General features: G+C 36.3%; 2 protein-coding genes across 2 annotated transcripts in view; both read left to right on the plus strand.

Annotated features, from left to right (window-relative positions):
• LOC107699208 (striatin-4-like) overlaps positions 1 to 22,604 on the plus strand; it is a 26,575-nt gene extending 3,971 nt beyond the window's left edge. Inside the window, exons 2-19 of the mRNA XM_016500405.1 lie at positions 2,750 to 2,835; positions 4,876 to 4,952; positions 5,333 to 5,411; positions 5,524 to 5,709; positions 6,830 to 7,004; positions 7,087 to 7,243; positions 7,594 to 7,695; positions 8,792 to 8,910; positions 9,170 to 9,345; positions 9,556 to 9,603; positions 13,678 to 13,799; positions 13,929 to 13,979; positions 15,077 to 15,193; positions 15,269 to 15,409; positions 17,341 to 17,439; positions 18,256 to 18,342; positions 18,498 to 18,678; positions 19,805 to 22,604. Of these exons, the coding sequence (XP_016355891.1) occupies positions 2,750 to 2,835; positions 4,876 to 4,952; positions 5,333 to 5,411; positions 5,524 to 5,709; positions 6,830 to 7,004; positions 7,087 to 7,243; positions 7,594 to 7,695; positions 8,792 to 8,910; positions 9,170 to 9,345; positions 9,556 to 9,603; positions 13,678 to 13,799; positions 13,929 to 13,979; positions 15,077 to 15,193; positions 15,269 to 15,409; positions 17,341 to 17,439; positions 18,256 to 18,342; positions 18,498 to 18,667 (1,992 nt within the window). The 3' untranslated portion in view covers positions 18,668 to 18,678; positions 19,805 to 22,604. The remainder of the gene's footprint in view (positions 1 to 2,749; positions 2,836 to 4,875; positions 4,953 to 5,332; positions 5,412 to 5,523; positions 5,710 to 6,829; positions 7,005 to 7,086; positions 7,244 to 7,593; positions 7,696 to 8,791; positions 8,911 to 9,169; positions 9,346 to 9,555; positions 9,604 to 13,677; positions 13,800 to 13,928; positions 13,980 to 15,076; positions 15,194 to 15,268; positions 15,410 to 17,340; positions 17,440 to 18,255; positions 18,343 to 18,497; positions 18,679 to 19,804) is intronic.
• Positions 22,605 to 23,878: 1,274 nt separating this feature from the next.
• The window catches only part of LOC107699228 (serine/threonine-protein kinase D2-like), a 41,799-nt gene continuing 39,434 nt past the window's right edge, over positions 23,879 to 26,243 (plus strand). Inside the window, exon 1 of the mRNA XM_016500428.1 lies at positions 23,879 to 24,743. Within this exon, the coding sequence (XP_016355914.1) occupies positions 24,417 to 24,743 (327 nt within the window). The 5' untranslated portion in view covers positions 23,879 to 24,416. The remainder of the gene's footprint in view (positions 24,744 to 26,243) is intronic.

Here is a 26,243-nt window from a genome sequence, read left to right on the forward strand (position 1 = left end):
ATTTCCAAAAGAAAACCAATTACATGTCTCTAGAACAGACATAAGGCAAAATAATCACTAAGTAAAGGTGTAACAAAATGTCTCTAGAATAGACATATATGGCAGAAAAAATAAAATAAAATCCCCTGTCCAGGGATTTATTTTTGCCATGCATTGTTCATAGAGCTCTTTGTGGCGTTGCCTCAGATGTTGAACTAGATTTGTTGCGCCAAGTTAACATGTACTCCGTCTGCAGTCCGTATACAGTATGTGTATGCGGTGCAGAAGCAGCACGGACTCATTTTGCTTTCGCACAGGACACTTTTGCAGTCCGCTCCTGATCCGTGGCTGTTTACCACAAACACAACATTTATCCATTACTTTGATTTCAAATCCAAACGTTGTTTCTGAAAATGCTTTCTCAGCATTGTGATTCTCTTTTATCACAGTACAGTAATACAATCTTTTATAGACATATTCACGTTTAAACTCAATAAATATAACTTCGTTTAACTACTACCACGAGTGCCATCTATTATTGCCTTGTTTATCTAAAAGTGCACTTTTCCTTGTTTTAAATCTAGCCAAAAAGCCATGTGTTGACTGTGAAACAGAGGGAGGTCGGGGGTGCGTAAAATCCTGCTATAAATCGATTTAGAAATCGCGCAAGCTCAAATCGCGATTTTTATGACGATTTCGATTAATCGCACAGCCCTAGTTTGATTAGGGTTTGGTATCGTTTCGATACCGGTGACAAATCGATACTTTTAAAACGGTTCCGGTGCCTAAACGGTGCCTGAACCGATACTTATTAAACAATAAATAAATAAATTCCCCCAAAAATGATGGATTGGCTATTACTATAAACACATGATGTCTGTTTCATTCATACTGGATGCCAGAGGGCGCCCTCGCACAGAAAATCCCCATATCCAGTGTAATTACTGCATTCACGCGCTCCTCGGATTCTCTCATTTCCCGATATGTGCTTTTAAGTCAGAATGTGAAAACAACATGGACACTCGCGTTACTACAAAGATTTGTTGGATTTGTATTATTAGAGCTTGCACATGCATTTTCTCAGTCGGGAAATTATTTTTCACGTACGGTGCCGGTGATGATGCTTCTTACGTCCGTTTCGGAGAACCAGAGGACAAATATTTCAATCGATTGCTCAGGCATGGCACCAAAATGAGGCACCGACATCTGCGTTCTGATTCGGTTCTAGTACATACTGGTTACATGGGTACCGGTGCCATATTGGTACTGGGTTTCGGTACCCAACCCTAGTTTTGATGTGAGAGGACAACAGGGCATGGAGCTATTATGGATTATGGTATTTTGTCCAGAAACAATGGTTTTAAACACCTTGATAGATTTGTTTCTTATAAACATGTAGCTTTTCACTTTACAATGTTAACCAATGGACTGGAGTGGTGTGGATTAATTATGTTTTTATCAGCTGTTTGGACTCTCATTCTGACGGCACCCATTCACTTCAGAGGATCCATTGGTTAGCAAGTGATGCCAAATTTCTCAATCTGTTCCAATGAAGAAATAAACTCGTCCATATCTTGAATGTTTTTTGAGTGTACTATTCATTTAAAATTAAATGAAAGCCAAAAGTATTTGTGATTACCTGTGTCTAGCTTATTGTTTTGCTTATTGTATTGTCTATTATTTTGAATAAATACCCAATTTATTTTTCAGTATAATAACATTAGTACAATATTTCTCATAATTTTTTATATATATATATCACTGAAAGTGGGTTTAGATCTTTTAATAGATTATAACCTTTCAGGGGATGTCATTTTTCAGCTACTATTTGAGGAAAAACTTGAAGAAACAAACTTGACACCATCACCACTAGCTATCCATTTTATAATTAGCCTTGTCTAGTCTATAAATATTTATCAAGCAATATGTTCATCATTATTACAATTCTTGCATGTAGTTTAATACTGTACTCTAATACTGATCTTTACCACATACAGTCAGCAAAATATCATTTGTGATGTGAATCTTTACACAAGAGATGCATCCGTCAAACAACAGGTAGCTTCACCTCTGTCAACTCCCTTAATGTCAATATAACATTGTATTGTAAAAATACAACCTTTTTTGCATTTAAGCTTCACCGAAGGCTGAGGCTCAAAGGTTCTCCTATCTAACTGAGCAGAAGTGGTATAAAAACACTTAGTCATTTTCATAAGAAAGAGTTCAGTGGGTTCATGTACTCTTAAAAAGACTCGTCCCAGAAAACGTCTGCTGCTCTAGTTGTTGGAGTGAGTCTCAAAGGGGTGCTAATGTGGAGAGAAACTTTGCATGTGCCCTTGACCTATTCCCACCCACACAGGAAGTCACGAGAGGAATGGTCCGCCATATAAATGTGTCAGTGTGGTTCTACCGGCCACTTCCTAAACCTCCAATGACCAGAAATATTGTGCTTTTTTTTTTTTTTGCAGAACAGCAACACAATACTGAGCTTGTGTAGCTAAGCTTCTCTGTTCGAATAGAAGTATTACACTTTTGCTGCATAACTATTCTAAGCCATCGTATTTATGCTTTTTCCTTTTTTGTTAGTGCCAAAACTATATTTTGATAGGTAGATTGCAAGTGTATTTCCTCAGTCTATTTTCTAGATTGACAATGATGCCAGATTCTCAGTATTTGTGTGACAAGTATCCCAGTTTCAAAAGGCCGAAAACATGGGCAATTACTTGCCTTTGTGAAAATGTCAAAGTGCTCCAAAGACCTGCCATAACAGGTTTCCTGCCCACACCATGGCAGCCGCAGTCGAGCCGGTCTCCATGAGGACCTGTGCCAACTTGTCATGCTTTACTTTTCCTCCAAGTCAGCCCTGGAGACAGGGAGTGATTTTGAACGAATGTTATCTATGGCTAGACATGACCTACATTAAGATATAAAAAAACAAAAAAAGATCAAATAGAGAACTATAGAGGCTGGACTAGTGGCTGGAATTGTCCCTGTTTTGGGTAAAAAAAATAAAAATAAATCCTTGTCTCCATGATTTAAGGATGATTTTAAAATCTTATTTTAGGAGCCAATCTCTCTATTTTTTAATGAAAACATAGCAGTCATGACAAAATAAAGCACAATATAAATTAATATTATGTAGAAATGATTACTTTTGTAAATTGTTATATTTATTATTAATATTGATAATGTAAATAATAATGATAATAGTTTATTTATTGTTTTAATAGTACTGGATATATTCATTATATAATAGTTTATATATTTAAATCAACAGATTCAGATTATTTAAATAAACAGATTATATTTGTTTTAAAATTCTATTTGTTATAAAATTTATAATATTTTACATTAACTTAATAATAATAATAACAACAATAGTAATAATGGCTATTTTGTATTTTATTAATGATAATTTATATTATTTGTAGATTAATTTTGTTTTTGAAAATATTGATAGTTTGTGTTTGTTATTATTAAGGATAGTGGTGGAATTATCTATTTATAATTGTTTTTCAGTAGCAACAACAATAATTAGAACTATTTCTTAGATATATTTATTAATTTATTTTTGTTGTTGAAAATAACAATAGTAATGATGGTAGTTTATGTATTATAGTATAGGTGGTATTCATAATATGGTGATTTAGTAAAATAATATGATTAGTTTAATAATATATAGTATTTTAAAATAAACATGAACATTTATAGATTTACATTAACAGTATGATTTTATCAATATTAAAAATAATAGCTATTATATTTTATTTATAGTTATTGATGATGATGATAATAATAATAATAATAATAATAATAATAATAATAATAATAATCATCATTATTATTATTATTATTATTATTTTGAATGTGTTATGTAGAGTACAACGCCTATACAGTTCTGTTGTGTGAGATACACCGATGGTGTGGGGGTGTGTGACTGATTTCTGTGCCAAGGAGAAGTGAAAACAAGAATATGACTGTGCAAACCTTTGTGCTGAGCAGTACTAATCACTATTTTTGATTTACCTGAAAGCATAGATTCACTCCATAAAAACAACATGTAAAACAGCCATAAAACAGCACATTTTGTTGTAGTGATGTCTGCAAACATGATTGATAATCAATAATTGTATTAGTCAAAGCCATAGAAGCATGCTCCATTAAAAAAATAAAATAAAATAAATCCCTAAAAGGTTAAATCCCTGGCTTGAATAGAGCTGAATTAATTATTTGGCATACTTAATAATATTGTAAATGTACATTTTTGATTGATATGTATGGTGGACTCTAGGGGGCGATTTAGACTAATTTTTATTTATTTTATCTTCGTTTTCTCTCTTTTAAACCATGACAAACTGGAAAATGAATGGTTTGTGGTTTCTCCCACTTTATAGCCTCTTTTCCATCAACATATTTGCCTTTCATGACTCTGGTCGGCACTCGGTCAGCAGCAGTCTAAAATAAAGCTTGTGGAATTGCAGGCCTTTAGTTAATCGTTGCCCTCAGAATGTCATTGGTGGTGGTATGGTCACGGAGCTTCAGCATATAACCTTTCATTTTCTCTCAGATGTATCTCGTTTGAATCCGTACCATATTTATATCTCTCTCTTTCCTATTTTTTTGTAATTTTGTTCTGTTCTGTATTTTGTTTGTTATGTTTAGGGTTTTTCATATTTTTTTTTTTTTCCTGTTCCATTTTTTGCTTTATATTTTATATTTATATAAAATTGCTTTATATATTTTTTTATTTTATGCTGCTTTGTTTTTTTGTTTTATTTTTTTCTGTTTAATTGTTTAAGAGAAGATGCCATCCTGAAGCACATTGTGACATCTGAGTATGTTTCCACGAGTTTGTATGTTTGTTAATGACTTATAATCTTGTCATTTTGATCCCAGGGCCAAACATCAGAAGCTGAAAAGTGGGACTGACCAGAGCCCCGGAGAGAAGAAACCAGAGACAGAAGCTGAACCAAGTAACACCACAAAAAACACATGCACTTATGACATGTGATGTGATTCAAATTTACCAAAACATATCTATCATGCCCAGAACAAATAGTGTATGCTGTTTGTTATATGTTTTCTTTGTGCTCAGTGGAACGCACTTAAATAATTATTTGGTATAATTTTGCCAGAAAAAGTTTTAGAATTTTGATCATGTTAATGTAAAAAATATAACTTGTATAATATAATAACTTGTGTTTGTTTGTTTGCTGGTTTTTATTGTATTTGTTATACTTGTATTTTTTTTTATTCTGTTTGCCATGAAAATAGCCTAAGATGCTGACATGGCATTAAATAAAAATATACTACTACTACTTTGTGCTCAGTGACATCATTTTGTTTCTCACAGTACCCAATGGGCCTGCAGATTCAGATTCGGAACCAACCAATCAGATGCCTTGGAAGGAGGGCCGTCAGTTACTGCGCAAGTCAGTGTATTTTGTTTGAAGTTATTCTCAGATTTATTTATCAAAATATTGTGCTGACCCTGTGCATGTTTTTTTTTTTTGTTTTTTTTTGTTTTTTTCTGTACATGAGCAGGTACCTGGAGGAGGTGGGATATTCCGACACCATCTTGGACATGCGCTCCAAACGTGTTCGTTCTCTTCTGGGTCGCAACAGCCCAGAGGCGAACGGGCCTCCTCCCAGCGAAGCGCCCACAGAACCAGAACCTCACGGTGAAGGAGAGTCACTACTAGTGCGCCAGATAGAAGAGCAGATCAAACGGTTAGAGCAACACGCATTTTGACATCTTGGTATTAAGTCAGCAAAATACAGTCCAGTAGGTGTTTGCGTGCTGATGAAGTCATCTTTAGAAATCTTAATCAATATTAAAATAAATTATCTTATTTTATTTTGCCCTCTGAAATCACAATCACACATTTTGTGATCAAATATTATAAAATAATTTACAGTTGTCCCAGGCAACCAGTTGCCTACAAAACCATGCTAGTTTTACCACTTTGGTCCTAAAAAAAACAACAACTAGCATTCATTTATTTGTTGGTTTGTGTAATAAGTAAGATATAAAAACAGACTGAAACAACTCCAACTTTAAATTCTGATTGGATGAGAAATTATTAAAGAGGCTGTAAAATTTATTTTGCTTTGTTTTGTTCTGTTTTGTTTTGTTTTGTTGTATTATTGTTTAGTTCTTTTGTTTTGTTCTATTTAGTGTTTTTGTTTTATTCATTTAGTTTTTTTTAATTATTTTTGTTATTTGTTTTTGATCTATTATTGTTTTGTGTTTTTGTTCCTCTTGTTTTGTTTTGTTCTATTTAGTGTTTTTTTTTTATCTATTATTGTTTTGAACTTTTGTTTTGTTCCTCTTTTGTTTAGTTTTTGTTTGATTCTTGTTTATTTTTTATTTATTGTAATGTTCAGTAGTGTTTTTGTTTTGGCATTTTTGTCTGGTTTGTTTTTGTTCTTTTTTTACATTACAGTGTGTTTTTTTTGTTGTTGCTTTTTATTTATTTTTTATGCTTAATTTAGTTTTATTTTACTCAGCAGATTTCCCACAGCTGAAGGCTGCTATAAACACACCTTTGACTGCACTTTGACTTGTGTTGCTTGGAAACTGCATACAGCGATTTGTTAGGATAATGCAGTATGTTTCTTGGCAGAGTGATTGTTTATTACTATAATTGTTCATAATAAATTTCTGTTCAAAACTCCTAATTGAACATTGTGTACTGTATCATATTACTGTTCCTAGCAGTTTAGACAAGCAATAATCCACAAGAGACTTGAGAGGGGTCTTATAATATCATATAAGTGTTTGCAAGGGCATTTTTGAAACTATTGTTTATGTAGTTGTGGTAATCATGAAGAAATCTCTCTCCTGCAGCCGTGCTGGAAAAGAGAGCTCTAAAGAGCGGATGGGCAGCTCTGTCCTGGATAAAATTCCTTTCCTTCGTGGCTGTGAGGATGACGATGAAGATGACAGTGATGAAGAGGAGGACTTCCAGGGCATGACTACAGACTGCATTGATGGACGCAAAAGCAAGAAGTCCAGGAGCAAGGTCAGAGTGTTTACACGCAGATAAGGTCTGCACGCACAGATCCTGTTTTGTTGCTAACAGCGTGTCGCCTGTGTGCATGTAGAATGGCGGAGAACCCATGACCACAGATCTTGACCCTGAGGATGATGACGACGAAGATGATTCTGAGGACGCTCTGGGCGAGTTTGATTTCTTGGGCTCAGGAGAGGAAGGTGAAGGGGCGGGAGAAGCTCGCATATTTGGAGACGGCCGTGAATTAGGTATGGAGGCCCGTATGTTCAACATTTGTGCATATGTTGAACTGTGCAAAAATACATGCATGTATTTTTGACAGTGGATGTGAGGGTTTCCCTTCCCTTTATTGTCATGCTGTGACCACTCATTGTTTTCTTTTAATTTGCTTTTGTTTGTAACTTCCTGTTGATAAAATCTGTTGAAGGGACCTCCATTCTGTCCTCACGTCACTGCACACTTGTTTGTTTCCCTGATATTCTCTTCACCTCTTCCAAACATGTCATCGTACCACAGGATGAGCGACTGGCAGCGGTGGATTTAGTTTTGTTCTGCTCTGTCTGATGGTTTGTTTGCTTCTCTCGCTTTCTCTGCCCAGGTTCAGAGAACCGCCGGAACAAGTTGCAAGGCATTATGTCAGATTTTCCTCCCAAACCTGCTCCACCTCCTTCTATCACGGGCCAGACGCGCTCCGGAGAGGGTAAGATCAGAATCTCTGAACGCACGTTCTGATCCCAAACTGATCACTTTTGACCATAAAAAAAGCTTAATATTTTCAGTTATTTGCTTTGAAAAAGATTAAAAGACTCATTTAACCCTACTTATTTAAATATTCTTTCTTTGTTTAAATATCCATCATGTCTGATGCAAAGCATGAAGTTGAGTGATGCATCTTTCTTTCTTTCTTTCTTTCTTTCTTTCTTTCTTTCTTTCTTTCTTTCTTTCTTTCTTTCTTTATCTCTCTCTCTCTCTGTCTCTCTCTCTCTCTTTCTTTCTTTCTTTCTCTCTTTCATTCTCGCTCTCTTTCTTTCTCGCTCTCTTTCTTTCGCTCTCTCTTTCTTTCTTTCTTTCTTTCTTTCTCTCTCTCTTTCTTTCTTTCTCTCTCTTTCTTTCTCTCTCTTTCTTTCTTTCTCTCTTTCTTTCTTTCTCTCTCTCTTTCTTTCTTTCTTTCTTTCTTTCAAGGAAACAGAACAACCAAACAATCATTGTTACCAATAGATAAAAAATGTTTAATGCATTAAGTAAAATAAAATGTGGACACGTTTCCATATTATTGTGTTATGTTATGTTATGTTATGTTATGTTATGTTATGTTATGTTATGTTATGTTATGTTATGTTATGTTATGTCATTTTAGAATAACTGTCATAGATTAAAAGTGATTATTAATAAACTTTAATATTTACATTTTTTTAACCCCAAAATGTGAAATCGTAGTGAGAACTACATGATGCATATCGTACAATTGGTTTTTAAATATATTTATTGAAATAGACCAAAACCTAAACCAGAAATTATGGTGTTAAGTATTTAGATTTTATAACTGTCACTTTTTTTTTTCGAATAAAATTTAAGCGTGTGTTTATCTAGAGACATCATTATGATACTTGCACAATCCTTTGGAAATTAATTGGCAAATTAAAAATGCATTTTAATCACGGCAATATTCTTAATGTTTCTTTCTAAACCGCTTTTCTTTATAAACAACTATGTTTATCGTTGTGAATCTGTAGAATGTCTGTGCTGAATTTTCCATGTTCATTCTGTGAATTGTTGTGTATCTGTATGAACTCAAGGGGGAGCTCTTGGCTTCTCATCTGATGTCTTCATTCTGGATGCGGTTGGAGGAGGGGATATGAACCTCGGAGAGCTAGCTGACCTCACTGTTGCCAATGATAATGACCTCACCATTGACGTTAGTGTTATAAGTTATAATCTTTCTTCTTCAAACAAATGTGAATTTTAAGCATTAGAGAGACATATAGTATGTCAGAATTATTTCTGCAGTATATAGAATGGTGTATATACAAAACGCAATTGAAGTGACTGAAAACATTACATTCACTTCCCACTATATTCTTTAAAAATGATATTATTTCTGTCAAAAATACTTTTGTTAAATGTATACTAAAATGTTCTTTTTCACCAGGAATAGTAACCTTTGATATGATCAGTTGCAGGACAGTCGAGAAGAGTTCAAAAAGACGTGGAACCCTCGCTTCACACTACGAAGCCACTTCGACGCCATCCGAGCATTGACCTTTCACCCCAGCCAGGCCGTGCTGCTGTCCGCCTCTGAGGACGGAACGCTCAAGCTGTGGAACCTCAACAAGGCAATGCACTCCAAAAAGTAAGAAGCACATCCTAACCCTGCATCTTTTCTCCAAAGCAAGACACACAAACAAGGCTGAGAAGATCTATATTTTACTGCCCTCTATGCTAAGAATGTTACTATAATTGTGTTAGTGTAGGTGTCTGGAAGTGTATTTAGAAATATCGATCCATAAAAGATTATTTTAGTGCTGTCTAACATGGAAGCCTCTCATTTTTGCTTTCACAGAAATGCAGCGCTGGACGTTGAGCCCATTTATACATTCAGAGCACACAGGTGAGTGGGACAGGTTTATAATTAGACTGAGATCGGCTCTCTAAAAATTAAATGGTATGACCTGTGGCTAACATACTCTGCCAAGTGCTCGAGGCTAAATTATGAGGCTAAAGCTCCATTATAAAACCTAGTGGGCTTCCCAAGTAGCAGCTGAACTGAAAAATGAACTGAAGCTAGAGATGCACATTATACTGGTACCATTGGTGAATATTCAATGGTGTGTTCACACCAAACACGAAGCGAATATGCGCATCGCGTCACTCGCTCTAGATTACTTGCGGGATGTTTTCCGCATCACTCGCGAGAATAAAAACATTGCGTGATCAACCATGGTGGAGATGACTACGATCACTGCTTTGTACCTGTTGTGGAAGTCCCAAATATGCCGAAAATAGCCAACCGCAGACGTGTCTGAGTTCACAGCATCATCTAAAGGCGGATGAGTATTAATCCTGCACTAATTTGTGTTACATTTTACTACTGTATATACACTGACATTAGGGCTGCACGATTAATCTAAATTAAATCGCAAAGGCGATAAATCGCGATTAGGCAGAAGCTGCGATTGTCATGCGTATCTTTCAGTGAAGCAAGGTTCTGTGATCAGTAGTAAATCTCCATCCGAAGACCAGAGGGCGCTCTTGTGCTGAAACTCCAAATACACCCCGCAGAACAAACCCAGGAAATCCCTATAGCGGTTGCTGAATAAACAGAAGATTTAACTGCTTTCATTAATTCAACGTGACTAATAAACATACGACTACGACAATATGTGGTTTATCTGAGTTCGTTTTATTATAATAAAGTATATAATAATGCAATGCTCTGTGTAGTAAATGCTGCTCCATCTGAAAGCAAGTGATGGAGATTTACTACTAATCACAGAACCGGCTTTACTGACAAGATACGCATGACAATCACATTCGATTAATTGTGCAGCCCTAACTGACATAATTTTTTCGGGGTGCGTAGACGGCTACAATAAAGCTCTCTTCCATTTTCTGATTTAACCGGATGTGACAATAAGCTCTTTGCTGATTTGCTTGCGCGAGAACGCATCATGCAAATTTTCCGTTTGAGTTGAAATTTTTCAGTTTGCGTGGAAGATGCGATTGAGGCGAATATCACGCGTTCGTGGCAAATGTGTCGTGCATTTTGCGTCATTCATTGCGTCATTTGCCTCTATTCGCGTCTTTGCATTGACTTTGTATGTAATCTACTCGCACGAATATTTACATTCACGTTTGGTGTGAACATAGTGTGAGCGTATTTTTTATTTATTTTTTTTCCTTTATCAGTATTGGTAGCAGCAGAGATTGTAAATTTAATTGTGCATGCTCGTTTTCCCTATATTTGTTTAAATTGCTTTTGCTTTATCTTTGATTTAACACTTACTTTAGCTTATCTTTATGGAAGCCGTGGAATAAAAGAATTTAAAAAAGTAATTGCGACTTTTCATCTCACAATTTAGACTTCTTTTTTTTTTCAGAAATATAAACTCCGATTTACAAGATCTAAACTCTAAATTGTGAGTTATAAAGCCATAATTGCGGAATATAAACTCGCAATTGCAAGGAAAAAGTCAGAAATGTGAGATAAAAATGGACAAATTGACAAAATAATTGAAAAAAGTGACTAATAATTGAGCTTTTAAATGTAATCTTTGGCAAATTCCAAAACATCCATTTTTCATACTGTACATTGTAATGTTTAATGCCAACATTTGCTTGTAGCATGAGTTTAGTGTTGGTGTTTTAGTGTAGTTTTAAAAATTTATTTAGACAAATTAGTTAAATATCTGCATTAGTTAAAATCTGTCCATCTGTAATTGAAACTAACAGAGTAAAATAATAAAACATACTCTATTGAAACAAAAACAGGACATTGGGTTGAAATACTCAACTTTTCATTAATTCTCATTTAATTAATATTGAATAATAATTAATTATAAATGTACACTGCCATTCAAAGGTTTGGGGTCAGTAATATGTTTTTTTTTCTGTCTTTCTTTCTTTTTTTCTTTTTTTTTTAATTAATACATTTATATAAAAGAATACATTAAATTGGTCAAAAGTGCCAGTAAAGATATTTAGAATGTTATATCTCTATTTCAAATAAATACTGTTTTTAACTTTCTATTCATAAAAACATGTTGAAAAATACAAAAATATTTAAGACCGCTGTTTTCAAAATTGATTGTAAGATTTTTTTCTTGAGCAGCAAATCTCAAACATAGGATGATATTTGAGTGATTTCCATATTAATATTGAAATGAGTCAGCACCACAATATGTATCAAAGTGTCTGTGATCAGTAGTAAATCTCCATCCGAAGACCAGAGGGCGCTCTTGTGCTGAAACTCCAAATACACCCCGCAGAACAAACCCAGGAAATCCCTATAGCGGTTGCTGAATAAACAGAAGATTTAACTGCTTTCATTAATTCAACGTGACTAATAAACATACGACTACGACAATATGTGGTTTATCTGAGTTCGTTTTATTATAATAAAGTATATAATAATGCAATGCTCTGTGTAGTAAATGCTGCTCCATCTGAAAGCAAGTGATGGAGATTTACTACTAATCACAGAACCGGCTTTACTGACAAGATACGCATGACAATCACATTCGATTAATTGTGCAGCCCTAACTGACATAATTTTTTCGGGGTGCGTAGACGGCTACAATAAAGCTCTCTTCCATTTTCTGATTTAACCGGATGTGACAATAAGCTCTTTGCTGATTTGCTTGCGCGAGAACGCATCATGCAAATTTTCCGTTTGAGTTGAAATTTTTCAGTTTGCGTGGAAGATGCGATTGAGGCGAATATCACGCGTTCGTGGCAAATGTGTCGTGCATTTTGCGTCATTCATTGCGTCATTTGCCTCTATTCGCGTCTTTGCATTGACTTTGTATGTAATCTACTCGCACGAATATTTACATTCACGTTTGGTGTGAACATAGTGTGAGCGTATTTTTTATTTATTTTTTTTCCTTTATCAGTATTGGTAGCAGCAGAGATTGTAAATTTAATTGTGCATGCTCGTTTTCCCTATATTTGTTTAAATTGCTTTTGCTTTATCTTTGATTTAACACTTACTTTAGCTTATCTTTATGGAAGCCGTGGAATAAAAGAATTTAAAAAAGTAATTGCGACTTTTCATCTCACAATTTAGACTTCTTTTTTTTTTCAGAAATATAAACTCCGATTTACAAGATCTAAACTCTAAATTGTGAGTTATAAAGCCATAATTGCGGAATATAAACTCGCAATTGCAAGGAAAAAGTCAGAAATGTGAGATAAAAATGGACAAATTGACAAAATAATTGAAAAAAGTGACTAATAATTGAGCTTTTAAATGTAATCTTTGGCAAATTCCAAAACATCCATTTTTCATACTGTACATTGTAATGTTTAATGCCAACATTTGCTTGTAGCATGAGTTTAGTGTTGGTGTTTTAGTGTAGTTTTAAAAATTTATTTAGACAAATTAGTTAAATATCTGCATTAGTTAAAATCTGTCCATCTGTAATTGAAACTAACAGAGTAAAATAATAAAACATACTCTATTGAAACAAAAACAGGACATTGGGTTGAAATACTCAACTTTTCATTAATTCTCATTTAATTAATATTGAATAATAATTAATTATAAATGTACACTGCCATTCAAAGGTTTGGGGTCAGTAATATGTTTTTTTTTCTGTCTTTCTTTCTTTTTTTCTTTTTTTTTTAATTAATACATTTATATAAAAGAATACATTAAATTGGTCAAAAGTGCCAGTAAAGATATTTAGAATGTTATATCTCTATTTCAAATAAATACTGTTTTTAACTTTCTATTCATAAAAACATGTTGAAAAATACAAAAATATTTAAGACCGCTGTTTTCAAAATTGATTGTAAGATTTTTTTCTTGAGCAGCAAATCTCAAACATAGGATGATATTTGAGTGATTTCCATATTAATATTGAAATGAGTCAGCACCACAATATGTATCAAAGTGTGAGTGCACTACCAGTACCACTTTGTTGTGGTCTTTTAATATGTTTTTTGTGTGTGTGTGATTCAGTGGTGCTGTTCTTTCTCTGGCTATGGGGGAGGAAGGAGAATCGTGCTTCAGCGGGGGTCTGGACGGCACCGTGCGCGGCTGGAAGATTCCAGACCTTAATGTGGATCCTTATGACAATTATGGCAAGTCTACCTAATACTGCATTTGCAATGTGACTGAAAGACAGTTCTCTAGAGGGCGCTGACTATAAATGAATTTTGGCAACACATTAGACAGAGCTAGTCATAAATGTTGTGTGTGAATGTGTTCAGATCCAGGCGTGGAGAGCAGCGTGTTGTCGGGCCATGAGGACGCAGTGTGGGGTTTGGCCTACTCCTCCAGCCTGAAGCGTTTGGCCTCCTGCTCTGCAGATGGGACTGTGCGGATCTGGGACCCCCATAATTCCTCACCGTGTGTGTCTGTTTTCAACAAGGAGAAAGGTGAGGAGAATACCTAGTGCGTTCGGATTGTTTGTCTTTTCTGTTTGTCCCTCTCATTGCCTGTCTGTCTTTCAGAACATGGCACTCCCACCTCGGTTGCCTTTGTAAACTCTGACCCGTCCCAGGTTGTTGTGTCCTTCGATGGGGGCGAGACTCTGCTTTATGACCTCAACACAGAGCAAAGCATCATGGTCCTGGAGAACCAGGCTAAGGATGGTAAGTGCCTTGGTAATGCACTTGCATGTCATCAAAATGATTATTTTAGTACTTTATTAGTCTGCCATTTTGGGAAAAGTCATTTAAATTAATAAAATCTTAAAAATGTGTGAAAATTGCTTTAAATAAATTGAATGATCTTATTCATATGATATGAATGAATTGATTCGAGAAATTATACTTATAAGGAATAATAAGGTTCCATTAATTTAACTGACTGTAACAATGAGCGATACATTTGTTATAGTATTTATATTTTAAATTAACTTTATTTAATAAAAATGAAACCGTTTATTGTTATTTCATGTTAGCTCAGTTCCATTAAATATTTTGGTAAAATTTTGCCAGACAAACTTTTTATTTTAATAATGTATGAGAAAATATTGAAATTAACTAAGATTAATAAATGCATTAGTATTTTTCTGTATTTCTCATTGTTATTTCATGTTAATTAAACTACTGTAGGTAACTAATCTTAAGAAAAGGAACCATAGTATAAAGTGTTATACTAAGACCCCCTTTATCTTATGTGTATTTGATTTCATTAGACGACGTCGTGATTATGAATCAGGATTTTTGTGCAGATTAACATAAGTGAGAGCTGGTTGTGTAGTCTTAATGGGCCGCTTTCTAGTCACTATTTCATATTAAAACAGAAAACAGAAAAATATACCAGTGAAAACAGCTTTATTGAGAATTTGGCTGCATTAAAATACAGTTTGTGAGCACTAGCGTGTTGTCGGGCCATGAGGACGCAGTGTGGGGTTTGGCCTACTCCTCCAGCCTGAAGCGTTTGGCCTCCTGCTCTGCAGATGGGACTGTGCGGATCTGGGACCCCCATAATTCCTCACCGTGTGTGTCTGTTTTCAACAAGGAGAAAGGTGAGGAGAATACCTAGTGCGTTCGGATTGTTTGTCTTTTCTGTTTGTCCCTCTCATTGCCTGTCTGTCTTTCAGAACATGGCACTCCCACCTCGGTTGCCTTTGTAAACTCTGACCCGTCCCAGGTTGTTGTGTCCTTCGATGGGGGCGAGACTCTGCTTTATGACCTCAACACAGAGCAAAGCATCATGGTCCTGGAGAACCAGGCTAAGGATGGTAAGTGCCTTGGTAATGCACTTGCATGTCATCAAAATGATTATTTTAGTACTTTATTAGTCTGCCATTTTGGGAAAAGTCATTTAAATTAATAAAATCTTAAAAATGTGTGAAAATTGCTTTAAATAAATTGAATGATCTTATTCATATGATATGAATGAATTGATTCGAGAAATTATACTTATAAGGAATAATAAGGTTCCATTAATTTAACTGACTGTAACAATGAGCGATACATTTGTTATAGTATTTATATTTTAAATTAACTTTATTTAATAAAAATGAAACCGTTTATTGTTATTTCATGTTAGCTCAGTTCCATTAAATATTTTGGTAAAATTTTGCCAGACAAACTTTTTATTTTAATAATGTATGAGAAAATATTGAAATTAACTAAGATTAATAAATGCATTAGTATTTTTCTGTATTTCTCATTGTTATTTCATGTTAATTAAACTACTGTAGGTAACTAATCTTAAGAAAAGGAACCATAGTATAAAGTGTTATACTAAGACCCCCTTTATCTTATGTGTATTTGATTTCATTAGACGACGTCGTGATTATGAATCAGGATTTTTGTGCAGATTAACATAAGTGAGAGCTGGTTGTGTAGTCTTAATGGGCCGCTTTCTAGTCACTATTTCATATTAAAACAGAAAACAGAAAAATATACCAGTGAAAACAGCTTTATTGAGAATTTGGCTGCATTAAAATACAGTTTGTGAGCACTATCAAATTATTTTTTTTTTGCAAGTGCAATGCATTGTAAATGGTTATTCACTGTTTAAAAGGAAATGTCTGCTTTTTTTTTTGCAATAACACTTAGTATTTGCATGTGTAAAGTGTCTAATAATTGGTCTTCAGTGTTAGACTTTGAGTGAAAAGCCTATGGATAGTTTATGGGGATGCACATAAATATTGTATACACATACATACACACACAAACACACACACAAAGAAAAAAAAAATCATACAGACTTGCGAACCCAACCATGCATACACAATCAAAACAAAAACTCAAACTTGCAAGCACAACCATGCACATGCAAACAAACAATACACTTTCACTCACAAATATTAACAAACTCACACACACAGATTAATAATGTACAATAGTCAATCCACCTGATAAACAGGTGCAAGATTTGTGTGATTCAATTATTAATAATTTTTCTTGTTGTTGTTCTTTTGTTAAAAAGGAAGGATCTAACTTAAGGATGTGTTCCATTTGGTGCCATAGAAACCATTATACTTGAAATGTTTAATACATTTTCATGGTTTTCTGCAATGTTTGAGGCATATCGAAACAGCTGTACCTAAATACTTTTCATGCTTTTATGTTGGCCTAATTTCAGTTACATTTACATTTTAGGCTATGTAGTTTAAATTTGTATTTATTTTTAGATTTTTATTGTATTAAGAACTCGGGTATATGTGGACAAAATGCATATTGCAATTTTTTTGTTGCAAATAAAACTCCCATAGTCCATAATTACTGTAGTTTTAACTTATTTTAATATGTAAATTCAGTTAAATTATCAAACATTTGTATGACTTGACAGTGACTTGCTTGACCCAAGCTACGACTTGACTTGAATTGATTGACATAAAGCAGTGACTTGACTTGACTTGACTTGACTCTCACAAAAATTGACTTGAACTTGATTGAGACTTGAAGGTTAAGACTTGAGACTTACTTGTGACTTGCACATGTGTGACTTACTCCCACCTCTGATATACAGTATATATATATATATATATATATTTAAAAGTACATCAAAGTGGATGATACAGTTCTTGACATAAGTTGAAAATAATGGTTCCACACATCACATTACAAAAGTAAAATGGTTAATAATTGCTATTTCATGTCGACTTGAAGTCTGTTGTACAATAATGAAATATTGTGTTTTCTTTACCGCCCCCTGTAGGCAGCGAGCTGATTAACCGCGTGGTCAGCCATCCGACCCAACCGATTTCCATTACAGCCCACGAGAACCGCACCATCCGCTTCCTGGACAATAAGACAGGTGTGTGTGTTGGAGAGCCTGTAGCAATTTTGAGGCTCATAATAACACGGTGTATTTTCTAGCCGTGCGCTGTGGGAACTGTAAATACACCAGCAAAGCATTTGACTCTCCTACGGTGCAGTCACAATAAAAAAGCAGTTAAAAAAGAACCTCCGGTATAAAAAACCTCAATCGAATCGGTGCCAGACACCAACCTTTTCTCACCAGTTTATATAGCAAGAGCACTTGAAGAGAAGCGAATAACATTCCTGGTGTGAAAGATTAGCCAGCGAAAAAAAAAAAAAGACATCTGGAACGTGAACCCAGTCGTGCATTACCTGTGGTTTTGTTTTCAGGCACATTAGGATGTTTTTATTGATCTTTTTTTCCGTGTTCATAATGGAATTTGTCTTAAAGGTAAATTGTGTAATTTGAGGATGAGTCACGATGGTTAACTAGTCATCTAGTGAGGTTTATCTAGATTTTTTAAAAGCCTTTTCCTATAGCAGCAATACTTTAAAGCAGGGATTCTCAAATTTATTGTTAGCCAAATCCCTACAATAATATAAAATAGGTTAATATTTTAATAATTTAAAAACAAATTTGCATGGTCAAGCTGCTCTGTTTTTGGTTAAACAAATAAAATATATGTTTTTATTTCCCCTCATGAATCCCAGTTTTAGAAATCTTAATTAATTAAGGAACACAAACTTTACACAATGTTAGCCTATTGGTTGAGCCAGAGCTTGGAATATTAGACCGTTTCAAAACAATATTGTGTATCAAAAATATCCCACATGACCTAATCTTTCCTCCTCCCTCTCGCTTTGGCCAAAGGGAAAGTGATTCATTCCATGGTGGCTCACCTGGATGCTGTGACCTGTCTTGCCACAGACCCTAAAGGCACTTACCTCATCTCCGGCAGTAAGTAAATATACACGAACACGCAGTCTGCGACATCAGAAAGCAAAACAACATGCCAACTGAAGCCTTCTGAGCATATCCACGTCAACAGACCACATTCTCACGGAAATGGGAAAATCTCTGTAGCAATATTATGTGATTTCTGTTTTTCTCAGGTCATGACTGCTCTGTGCGCTTGTGGATGCTGGACAATCGCACGTGTGTGCAGGAGATCACAGCACACAGGAAAAAACACGATGAGGCCATTCATGACGTGGCCTTCCACCCCTCGCAGCCGTTCATCGCCAGTGCAGGGGCTGACGCGCTCGCCAAGATCTTTGTTTGATTTTCTCACTGGTAAATGCATATTCAAACACAGTAAAACTGGATTAAGAGTTAGAAGTTAAAAGGGTGCTGTATGCGATTTGGTCCATTTAAACGTTTAGTTCATCCAAAAATGAAAATTCTGTCATTAATTATTCACGCTCATGTCGTTCCAAACCCGTAAGACCTTCGTTCATCTTTGGAACACAAATTAAGATGTTTTTGATGAAATCCAAGAGCTTTCTGATCCTGCATAGACAGCAACGCAACTGAAACGTTCAAGACCCAGAAAGGTAGTAAGGACATCATTTAAATAGTCCATGTGACATCAGTGGCTCAAATGTAATTTTATGAAGTTACGAGAATACGTTTTGTGCAGAATTTTCATTTTGTGTGAACTATCCAGGGTTCGTACGATCATGAAAAACCTGGAAAAGTCATGGAATTTTAAAACCGCAATTTCCAGGCCTGGTAAAATTTTGGAGAAGTCACGGACATTTATTTTACAAATCTCTGTATAACAGAATATGTTTAATCAGGTCTTGAATTTCGGTGTGGAATTGCGCATATATCGCATAGTTTTACTCATTCCCGCAGCTTTCGATTTTATGTCATGAATTGGAGAATCAAAGTGTTCTTGTTCAAATTTTTAGTCTTTCCTACTCTTATGAAACATGGGATTCGAACTCGGGACGCCCTTAGTGCAGTGGTGCTGCATGTGGCACTGCCACAAGGCTATCAGCGCCAACAAAATACATTTAAAAATGCATTTTATATCCCCTTTAATTAAAAGAATGGCCCAAAATAGTCACTTGTTTGTGAATCGGACTACGCTGTTAGTCATGTATGTTTTTGTCTGCAGCCATGAGGTCAACTCAGCATTTTCTTGCTGTAATTTTACATTACACAATCTCTCTTATCTCTTCAGATTCAATTCACTCACAGTACTCAACACACAGTATCAACTTTTTCCATGTCACTGGAGATTCAGCAGTGAAAAAGTTGTCCTTATGGTCTAGTTCAGTCTTTAATGTCTGGCGCAAGTCAGCAAAAAGGCTAAAATTGCTTGCAGCACCTTGTTAGTAGTCGTAGTTGTGCATGTATGTTCACACGTGATGCCTTCTGCCTTGAGCTAACTTTTGCTTTTTTCTCTTCTCAGGGGATCCACCCTCACTACTGGGCCGAAAGAGTGAAATGCCGAGTATCCGCACACACACACTCACTCACTAAACGAGGGGAACAACGTTTAACAACTGTGTTAAAGGCACACGACCCAATAACCCATCATTTTTGATGTGATACAAACTCTACTGCTTTTAATACTAATGAGTTTGCTGCTCATGTCCTAATTTCAGTTTTAGATGACACTACTAATAACCTGCACAGTGTGTTGCGAGGGATGTCCAATCTGTTGACGGATGGACCCACACAAACACACCTTAACACAACACACACCCTGGATTTTAATTTCATGCTCGGTTTAGGTTGAGAATTTGAAGGCTCTTGGTAAACAAGACATTACCCAAGCCTGAACGTTTTCTCAATGCAAATTGCATTAGTGCTAATCTGTGAATTAATGTCCTCGCGTAACTGTTGCATGGTAACGTGAGGCGATCAATGCATTTCATTCCAAAGACTGCTTTAGATGAGTTTTTTTTTTTGGGGGGGTTGGGTTTTAGCTGCAAGTACAACACAGCTTTACCTTTAGCCTCACAGCTAAGAGCCTTAGTATTTCAGCCTTTCATAATCAGTTCAACACATTTCATTCGTATGACGAGTACACTTTGAACTAAAACCAAACACGTGTATCTGTGTGTGTGCGTTTGTGACGGTGCTAGCACAAGCATTTTGCAATCGCCGTCTTCATTCATATCCAATCAGGTGGCGTTATCCGTAATAGTCAGGTGACTGTTGAGTAGTGTATTTATTGTAGTGTTCGGTATCGGTCGGAAGACTCTCTGGGAAGATCTGCAGTTGGATGCGTAACTGATTTTTGTATATAAGCGGGATGCGCTGTACATAGCACACTTGTTTCACAACCTTGGTGCTAAGATCTCCTCTGAATCAGGGACCTGTTCACGACGAGGGTCGTAAAGTATCAAATCTCGGTTGATGCCTGCCATTCCTCAGAGTCATCACGTACGGTTCTTTGGCATTTCAGAAATACAGCAAGTGTGAATTTCAAAGTACTTCTGGTGTGCCCAAGTAGCTTTTAAGGTTTTGTCAGGGTATTTTTAAGACGATAAACTCTATATCCACGCTGGAGGTTCTTTGGTTGGGGATTGTCGCCAATAAAAAAAATTCAACCAACTACAAGTTCCAGTGTTTCAGTACAAAGTGTATTGTTGATTTCTGAGTTTTTAGACATCTGTGATCTCGACCCAAAAGTGGAGAGCGAAGCAAAGCTTGAAAGGACATTTTAAGTGATGAGAAACTAGTGCCGCCCAGTTTTCATTTGGATTACAAAGAGGTCAAAGCCCAGCGGTGAAACTTGGACAAATTCAAAAAGTCCTCTTGATGGGTTTTGTGCTGTTAGTCAATGCAAGGTGTTTCAGAGTAAAATAGCCCAGAGAAAAGAGCTCTTTAAGTGAAAATAAAAGTGGGGCACCTTGCTTCTTATTGGCTAAGCAAGGAATCCAAGATGCAACTCTGAAACCTGATGGGGGAAACCAAGGTGAGATGAAGAATCAGACCTGAATCTGATCTTTAGGTTTCTTTATCGGAGGGAGAGGTCTGGAGATCAAAGGTCACATCTTGTATTAGCCAGTTTCCGTTTTGTGGGGTTTATTTTTATCCTTTACTGGTTTTCCATGGTCATAGACAAGTGCCCAGAAGCGACAAAAAGACTGATGGGCCATAAAGAGCGCACTTGCATAATGGAGCCAAGTCGGTTCTTAACCAGACTGCCTCAATCCATCCAACTCGGAAAACAAGGTTTCCTACTTGGGGGTGTGATTTTTGGCTAGGAAAACCTGTTGGAGTGATTATTATTATTATTTTTTTAAAGTACAAGGTTATGTCTCGTGTCACTTGTCCAATGTCGAGACTACCGATTTATTTTGGGCTATTCGCCTAGTCAGTGAATGTCACATAACCACAGACTTGCGTTCAGTGGAATCCATAATCCTTTGCTGCTTACCTCTTACCTAGTAACTTCGCACGGCACACTAACGGTTAGCTTTATGCTACACTACATGTGTAGGATCACGCAAACGGTTCGGTTCATCATGTATTGCTGCATCGTTACGTTCTCTTCCAAAGACTGCCGATTGCATGGGTGTTTAGACGAGTCCTGCTGTCTCTTTTGTACACCTCTATTTACGCACCCCTCGATGCAATACGAGTCTTGAAATTACAACGACAAAACACATTCCTTACCGAGAGAGGACGAATATGTGTATAAATAAAAATAAAAGTAAAAATTGAAAGAAACCGAAAATGTTTATATGTTTGAAAAGCTGCCAATGCAAAATGTAACTTTCCCATTTTCTCACTTATTTGCTTTTCTTTACTAGACATATTATTATGATTACTAGTAATAAGGTGTAAGATGACCGTAGTACCTTTTTTGCTAGGCTTAAGACTTGCTTGTGATTGTGCAAAAGCCTAAACAACTGAAAATTGTATGAAAATTTAAGAAAAAAAAAAGAAAAAGTTTCAGTCCACAGCCAAAGTAAAATGACTTTTTGTTAAGTGTTTTTATTTTTTAAAAGCAATTTATCACTGTGTGATATTTTGTACATCATATTAAGCTGCATTCAAACTATATCCTCTAACTACAAGGGATAAAAAAGGCCAGCCTTTTATTTATTTTGTTTTATTATACATATTTTTGAACTGCTTTCTAGCTTGTATCGAAATACATCTTTCTTTCTTTTTTTAATGTGTTTTTATTTTGTTTACTCTGCAGGTCTTGTGTTGTATGTCATAAAAAAAATCCAAAAACAACTAAATAAAAACATGGTTTTGTACAGACATTTCATCCTTGTCTGGTCTGAACTCTGCTGTCTCTGAAAGTGCCTTTGGGTATACAGAATGTTAAACTAACTAATACTTACCACATTTCCTGTCTGTCTGTCTGTCTATCTATCTATCTATCTATCTATCTAAAGAAAAGAAGTGTTGAATTATGTAAAACATACTGTAAGTATTGTACGTCAGAACTTAGTTCAGAATTACCATTTATTGAAACTAAGCTGCAAAAACAACTCGTTATTACAAATATACAAACATTTGTAAGTCTGAAATACACTTTAACACAACAGCACCAACATTTAAATGTCAACAATACCTATATGCTAAATTTGACAACTTTCGCAGAAAATGCAGTCTTTTCAGAAAAAAAAACGTTTTATTAAATATTAAGAAGTTATAAGAACTAATTTTGCACAAAGTAGCTTTAAAAAAGGCTCTTGAATGTGAAAATTCCCTACTCTCAAAACCTGCCACCAACTAGCAACAGCAGGTAGAGAGAGAATTCATGGATTTGACTGATTATTTTCAAAAACCTGAAACCGTTAAACAAGAATATTTACTTTTTAAAATTTGTTTTAAAATTTGTTATTTTTTATTTATTTTTGTAAAAAGATAAAATGTAATGTTGCTTTTCACAACAGCTTATTTTGATAAACTAACAAACACATTTTTTTTGTTTTGAGGTCTCAAAAGTTTTTTGATTAATGCAATGTTGTCTGTTATTAGTGAACTGACACTCCCTTCATCAACTCAAAGGAAAACAATACAGAACTCCTTATCTTATTTAAAATTATTCTGGCTTTAGGATTGCACGTGGGTTGATAATTTAGCCATGCTTATGCCACACAAATCAGGTATTTGGCTATCATTTGGGACATGCGGAATAGGGGACTGGGGAAAGAGAGTGAGTAAGAATGAGTGATTGGGAAAAGAGTGCAAGTGGGACCCCAGGCAAAAAAAAGAGGAGGACAAATTTGTTCCAGGGTGGGGGAGTAAAAAAGGCAAACTGTTACACAAAGAGAAAGACGTAAAAGTTGAGAGGGAGGAAAGAATTTGTATGTGGGACTGGGAGGAGACCGAAGTGGATATGCATGATCTCACAGAGCCTCTCTTTTACAGCTCTCTCTCCTGCTGATTGGCTGAGAGATCTGTCAATCACATCACTTCCTCCAGGGCTCTGCAAGGTTCAGACAGTAGGGAGGTGGAGGCAGGGGGAAGAGGGAGTGTCCTCGGTAGTTTTCTCACTGAGGCACAGCAGACACGGCTCAACACGACAAGAAACTGAAACACAGTCTGACTTGCAAAGCAAGCCTAACCAGGAGCTCTCTCCAGCTTATTTCCTGTACTTGGAGGCCATCTTGAGTTGACGGACTTACTGCTATAGGTGTTTGTTTGCTTATCTCATTTGTTACAGTTTATTTTTTGTCTCCAGTGTGTTTGGTTGAAGTTTGGACGTTTTCCTCTTCAAAGTTGCTTTGGAGTAGTGAGGGAACAGGAAGCAGCAGGAGGAGGAGGAAGAGAGGACGTTTAGTTTCAAAGCTAAACTTTATCTGTATTTCTCACTTGCTCCTTCTCTGGAATGAAAGCTGTATAGAGGAGCTTTCCGTGAAAGGAAGGGCGAGAAGAAAGAAGAGACACTTCCTGGAAAGGGATCAGTTGTTTTTAAGCTCTAGTAGACAGGGGACACACAGCAAGAACGGCCACTATTGATGAGTGAGTGACTGCTGGTGTGTGTAGGTGAGTTTGCTGCCTCACACTACCCAGTCTTATCTCTTGACTGTCTAAGACTCTTCGGCATGGCCAACGTCAGTCCCTTCATGTCTCCGGGACCCATGTCCCAGGTCTTCTTCCCCCCGGGGGGTCCATCTCCACCTGGGTCAGTGGTGATGCAGCAGGGGACACCGGTTTCTGTCCATAACTCTCAAACCCCAGGGATTCCTACAGTGGACATGGGGGTTGCACCGGGTCCCGGCGGGGCATCTGGAATAACGTCTGGGCCTCCGGCACCAGCCGGTGTCTCCTTCATGATACAGATTGGGCTTACTAGAGAATCTGTGCTTCTACCCCAGACTGCAGACCTGGCCTACATCAAACAAATTTCTTGCTCAATTGTGGATCAGAAGGTAAGCACCACCCAGTACATTGTGCCTTGATGCTGTATGCACTAGCACTTTTGCACAAGCTTTGAAATAGCATGTTTGCCCTCAGAATTTGTGTATTAAGTTCTGCAGAGTATATGTTTGGATCTACAGCCGTTTATATTGGAAATTTAGTGGTTTACCTTCAGGTCTGCTAAAATGATTTTCAAGATTCTTAATTGTATTTTTTTGATGATTTCATTAGAGCAAAGGGTGTCCAATTCACACCATGCATGACACAAATATTTCTTACTTAGCTCACATGCACAGTGACCACAGAAATATGCAATGCATGCAGAACATGCAGTGGTAAAGTATGGCAACTCTTATCTCAGTGTAAGCAGTTCTCCACAGAAAAATCCCACACTGATGTGTATGTTGCCAATGAAGGCACTGATATGTAAGGTCGTAAGAATAATAATAATAATAATAAAAATGCATTAGTAAGTTCAAGCATTGTTGATTAAATTGCCAAATGTCAAACCCTCCAGGTGGGCCATCTTACCTGAATGAAGCCCTTGATGTAAACATTATATTCACTTAGATGTCTTAGTCTGGCACAGAATGTCCAGAACCCATTTCTGCAGTAATGGTACAAAAAACAGGCCATCCATTTCGTGACTGCACTTACCTCAAACCTGCATTAGTACCTAACATCTGAGATTTTATCAGCCAGTCAGACTGTGAGATGATTTGATTATCGGATTTCCATGCTCTGGGCAATAACAAGGGTCATCTTAAAAAGGTTAATTAGCAAGAGTTCTTTTCCAGGAAGCATTTCAGTATCACTATACCATACTTTGTCCAATAGAGCTTTGCAGTCACTAGTTGGAAATTCAGGCTTTAGTTCTGGTATCCATGTGAAGGTGAATGTCTTGAACTGTTGCTATGAAGAGAACATGTTTTAAAAGTTGCCCCAAAAGGGAATCTACAAAATAATATAAATGTGATTTGGACTTGGGGAAACATTGACCAACACTATGTTTTTCCTATTAACTCACAAATCAGTTGATTACAAGAAGTCCTTTGTTGTGTCCTTTGGATTGGGTGATTTGTGAGCTTGGATTTTGGCTCCTTCCCTCAACTCCCCTTGGCGTCAGACAGAGTGAGTCACAGTGTTCCCTCTCTGTTTATTCAAATGGCTCTCTCTGTTCCATGGACACTTTTTTCCATTCACTTGGAAGGTAATGTGGCGGCATCACTCAGTTCCTCCCTCTAGGCATTATTTATCCTCTTCTAGAACAAGTTTTCCTTTCCCTCAATCCCAAAAGAACTACAAAATTGTTCTGCCATCTATGTAATGCATAATTAAACCATCTATAGAGTACCAGGCTGTGGGCTGTCCCTTTTGTTCCTTGCCCAGCCTATTTTCCCTGCTGGTCCCACACGTAAGTAAGCCATTGTCCGTGGGATAAAGAGGAGGAAATTAAGCCTGTTTCCTCCCAAAGTAGGAGGCCATGGCGTGTCCTCCGCCTCTGAACCGCT

This window comes from Sinocyclocheilus anshuiensis, unplaced genomic scaffold (genome assembly GCF_001515605.1).
Source record: "Sinocyclocheilus anshuiensis isolate Anshui unplaced genomic scaffold, SAMN03320099.WGS_v1.1 scaffold242, whole genome shotgun sequence".
NCBI lineage: Eukaryota > Metazoa > Chordata > Actinopteri > Cypriniformes > Cyprinidae > Sinocyclocheilus > Sinocyclocheilus anshuiensis.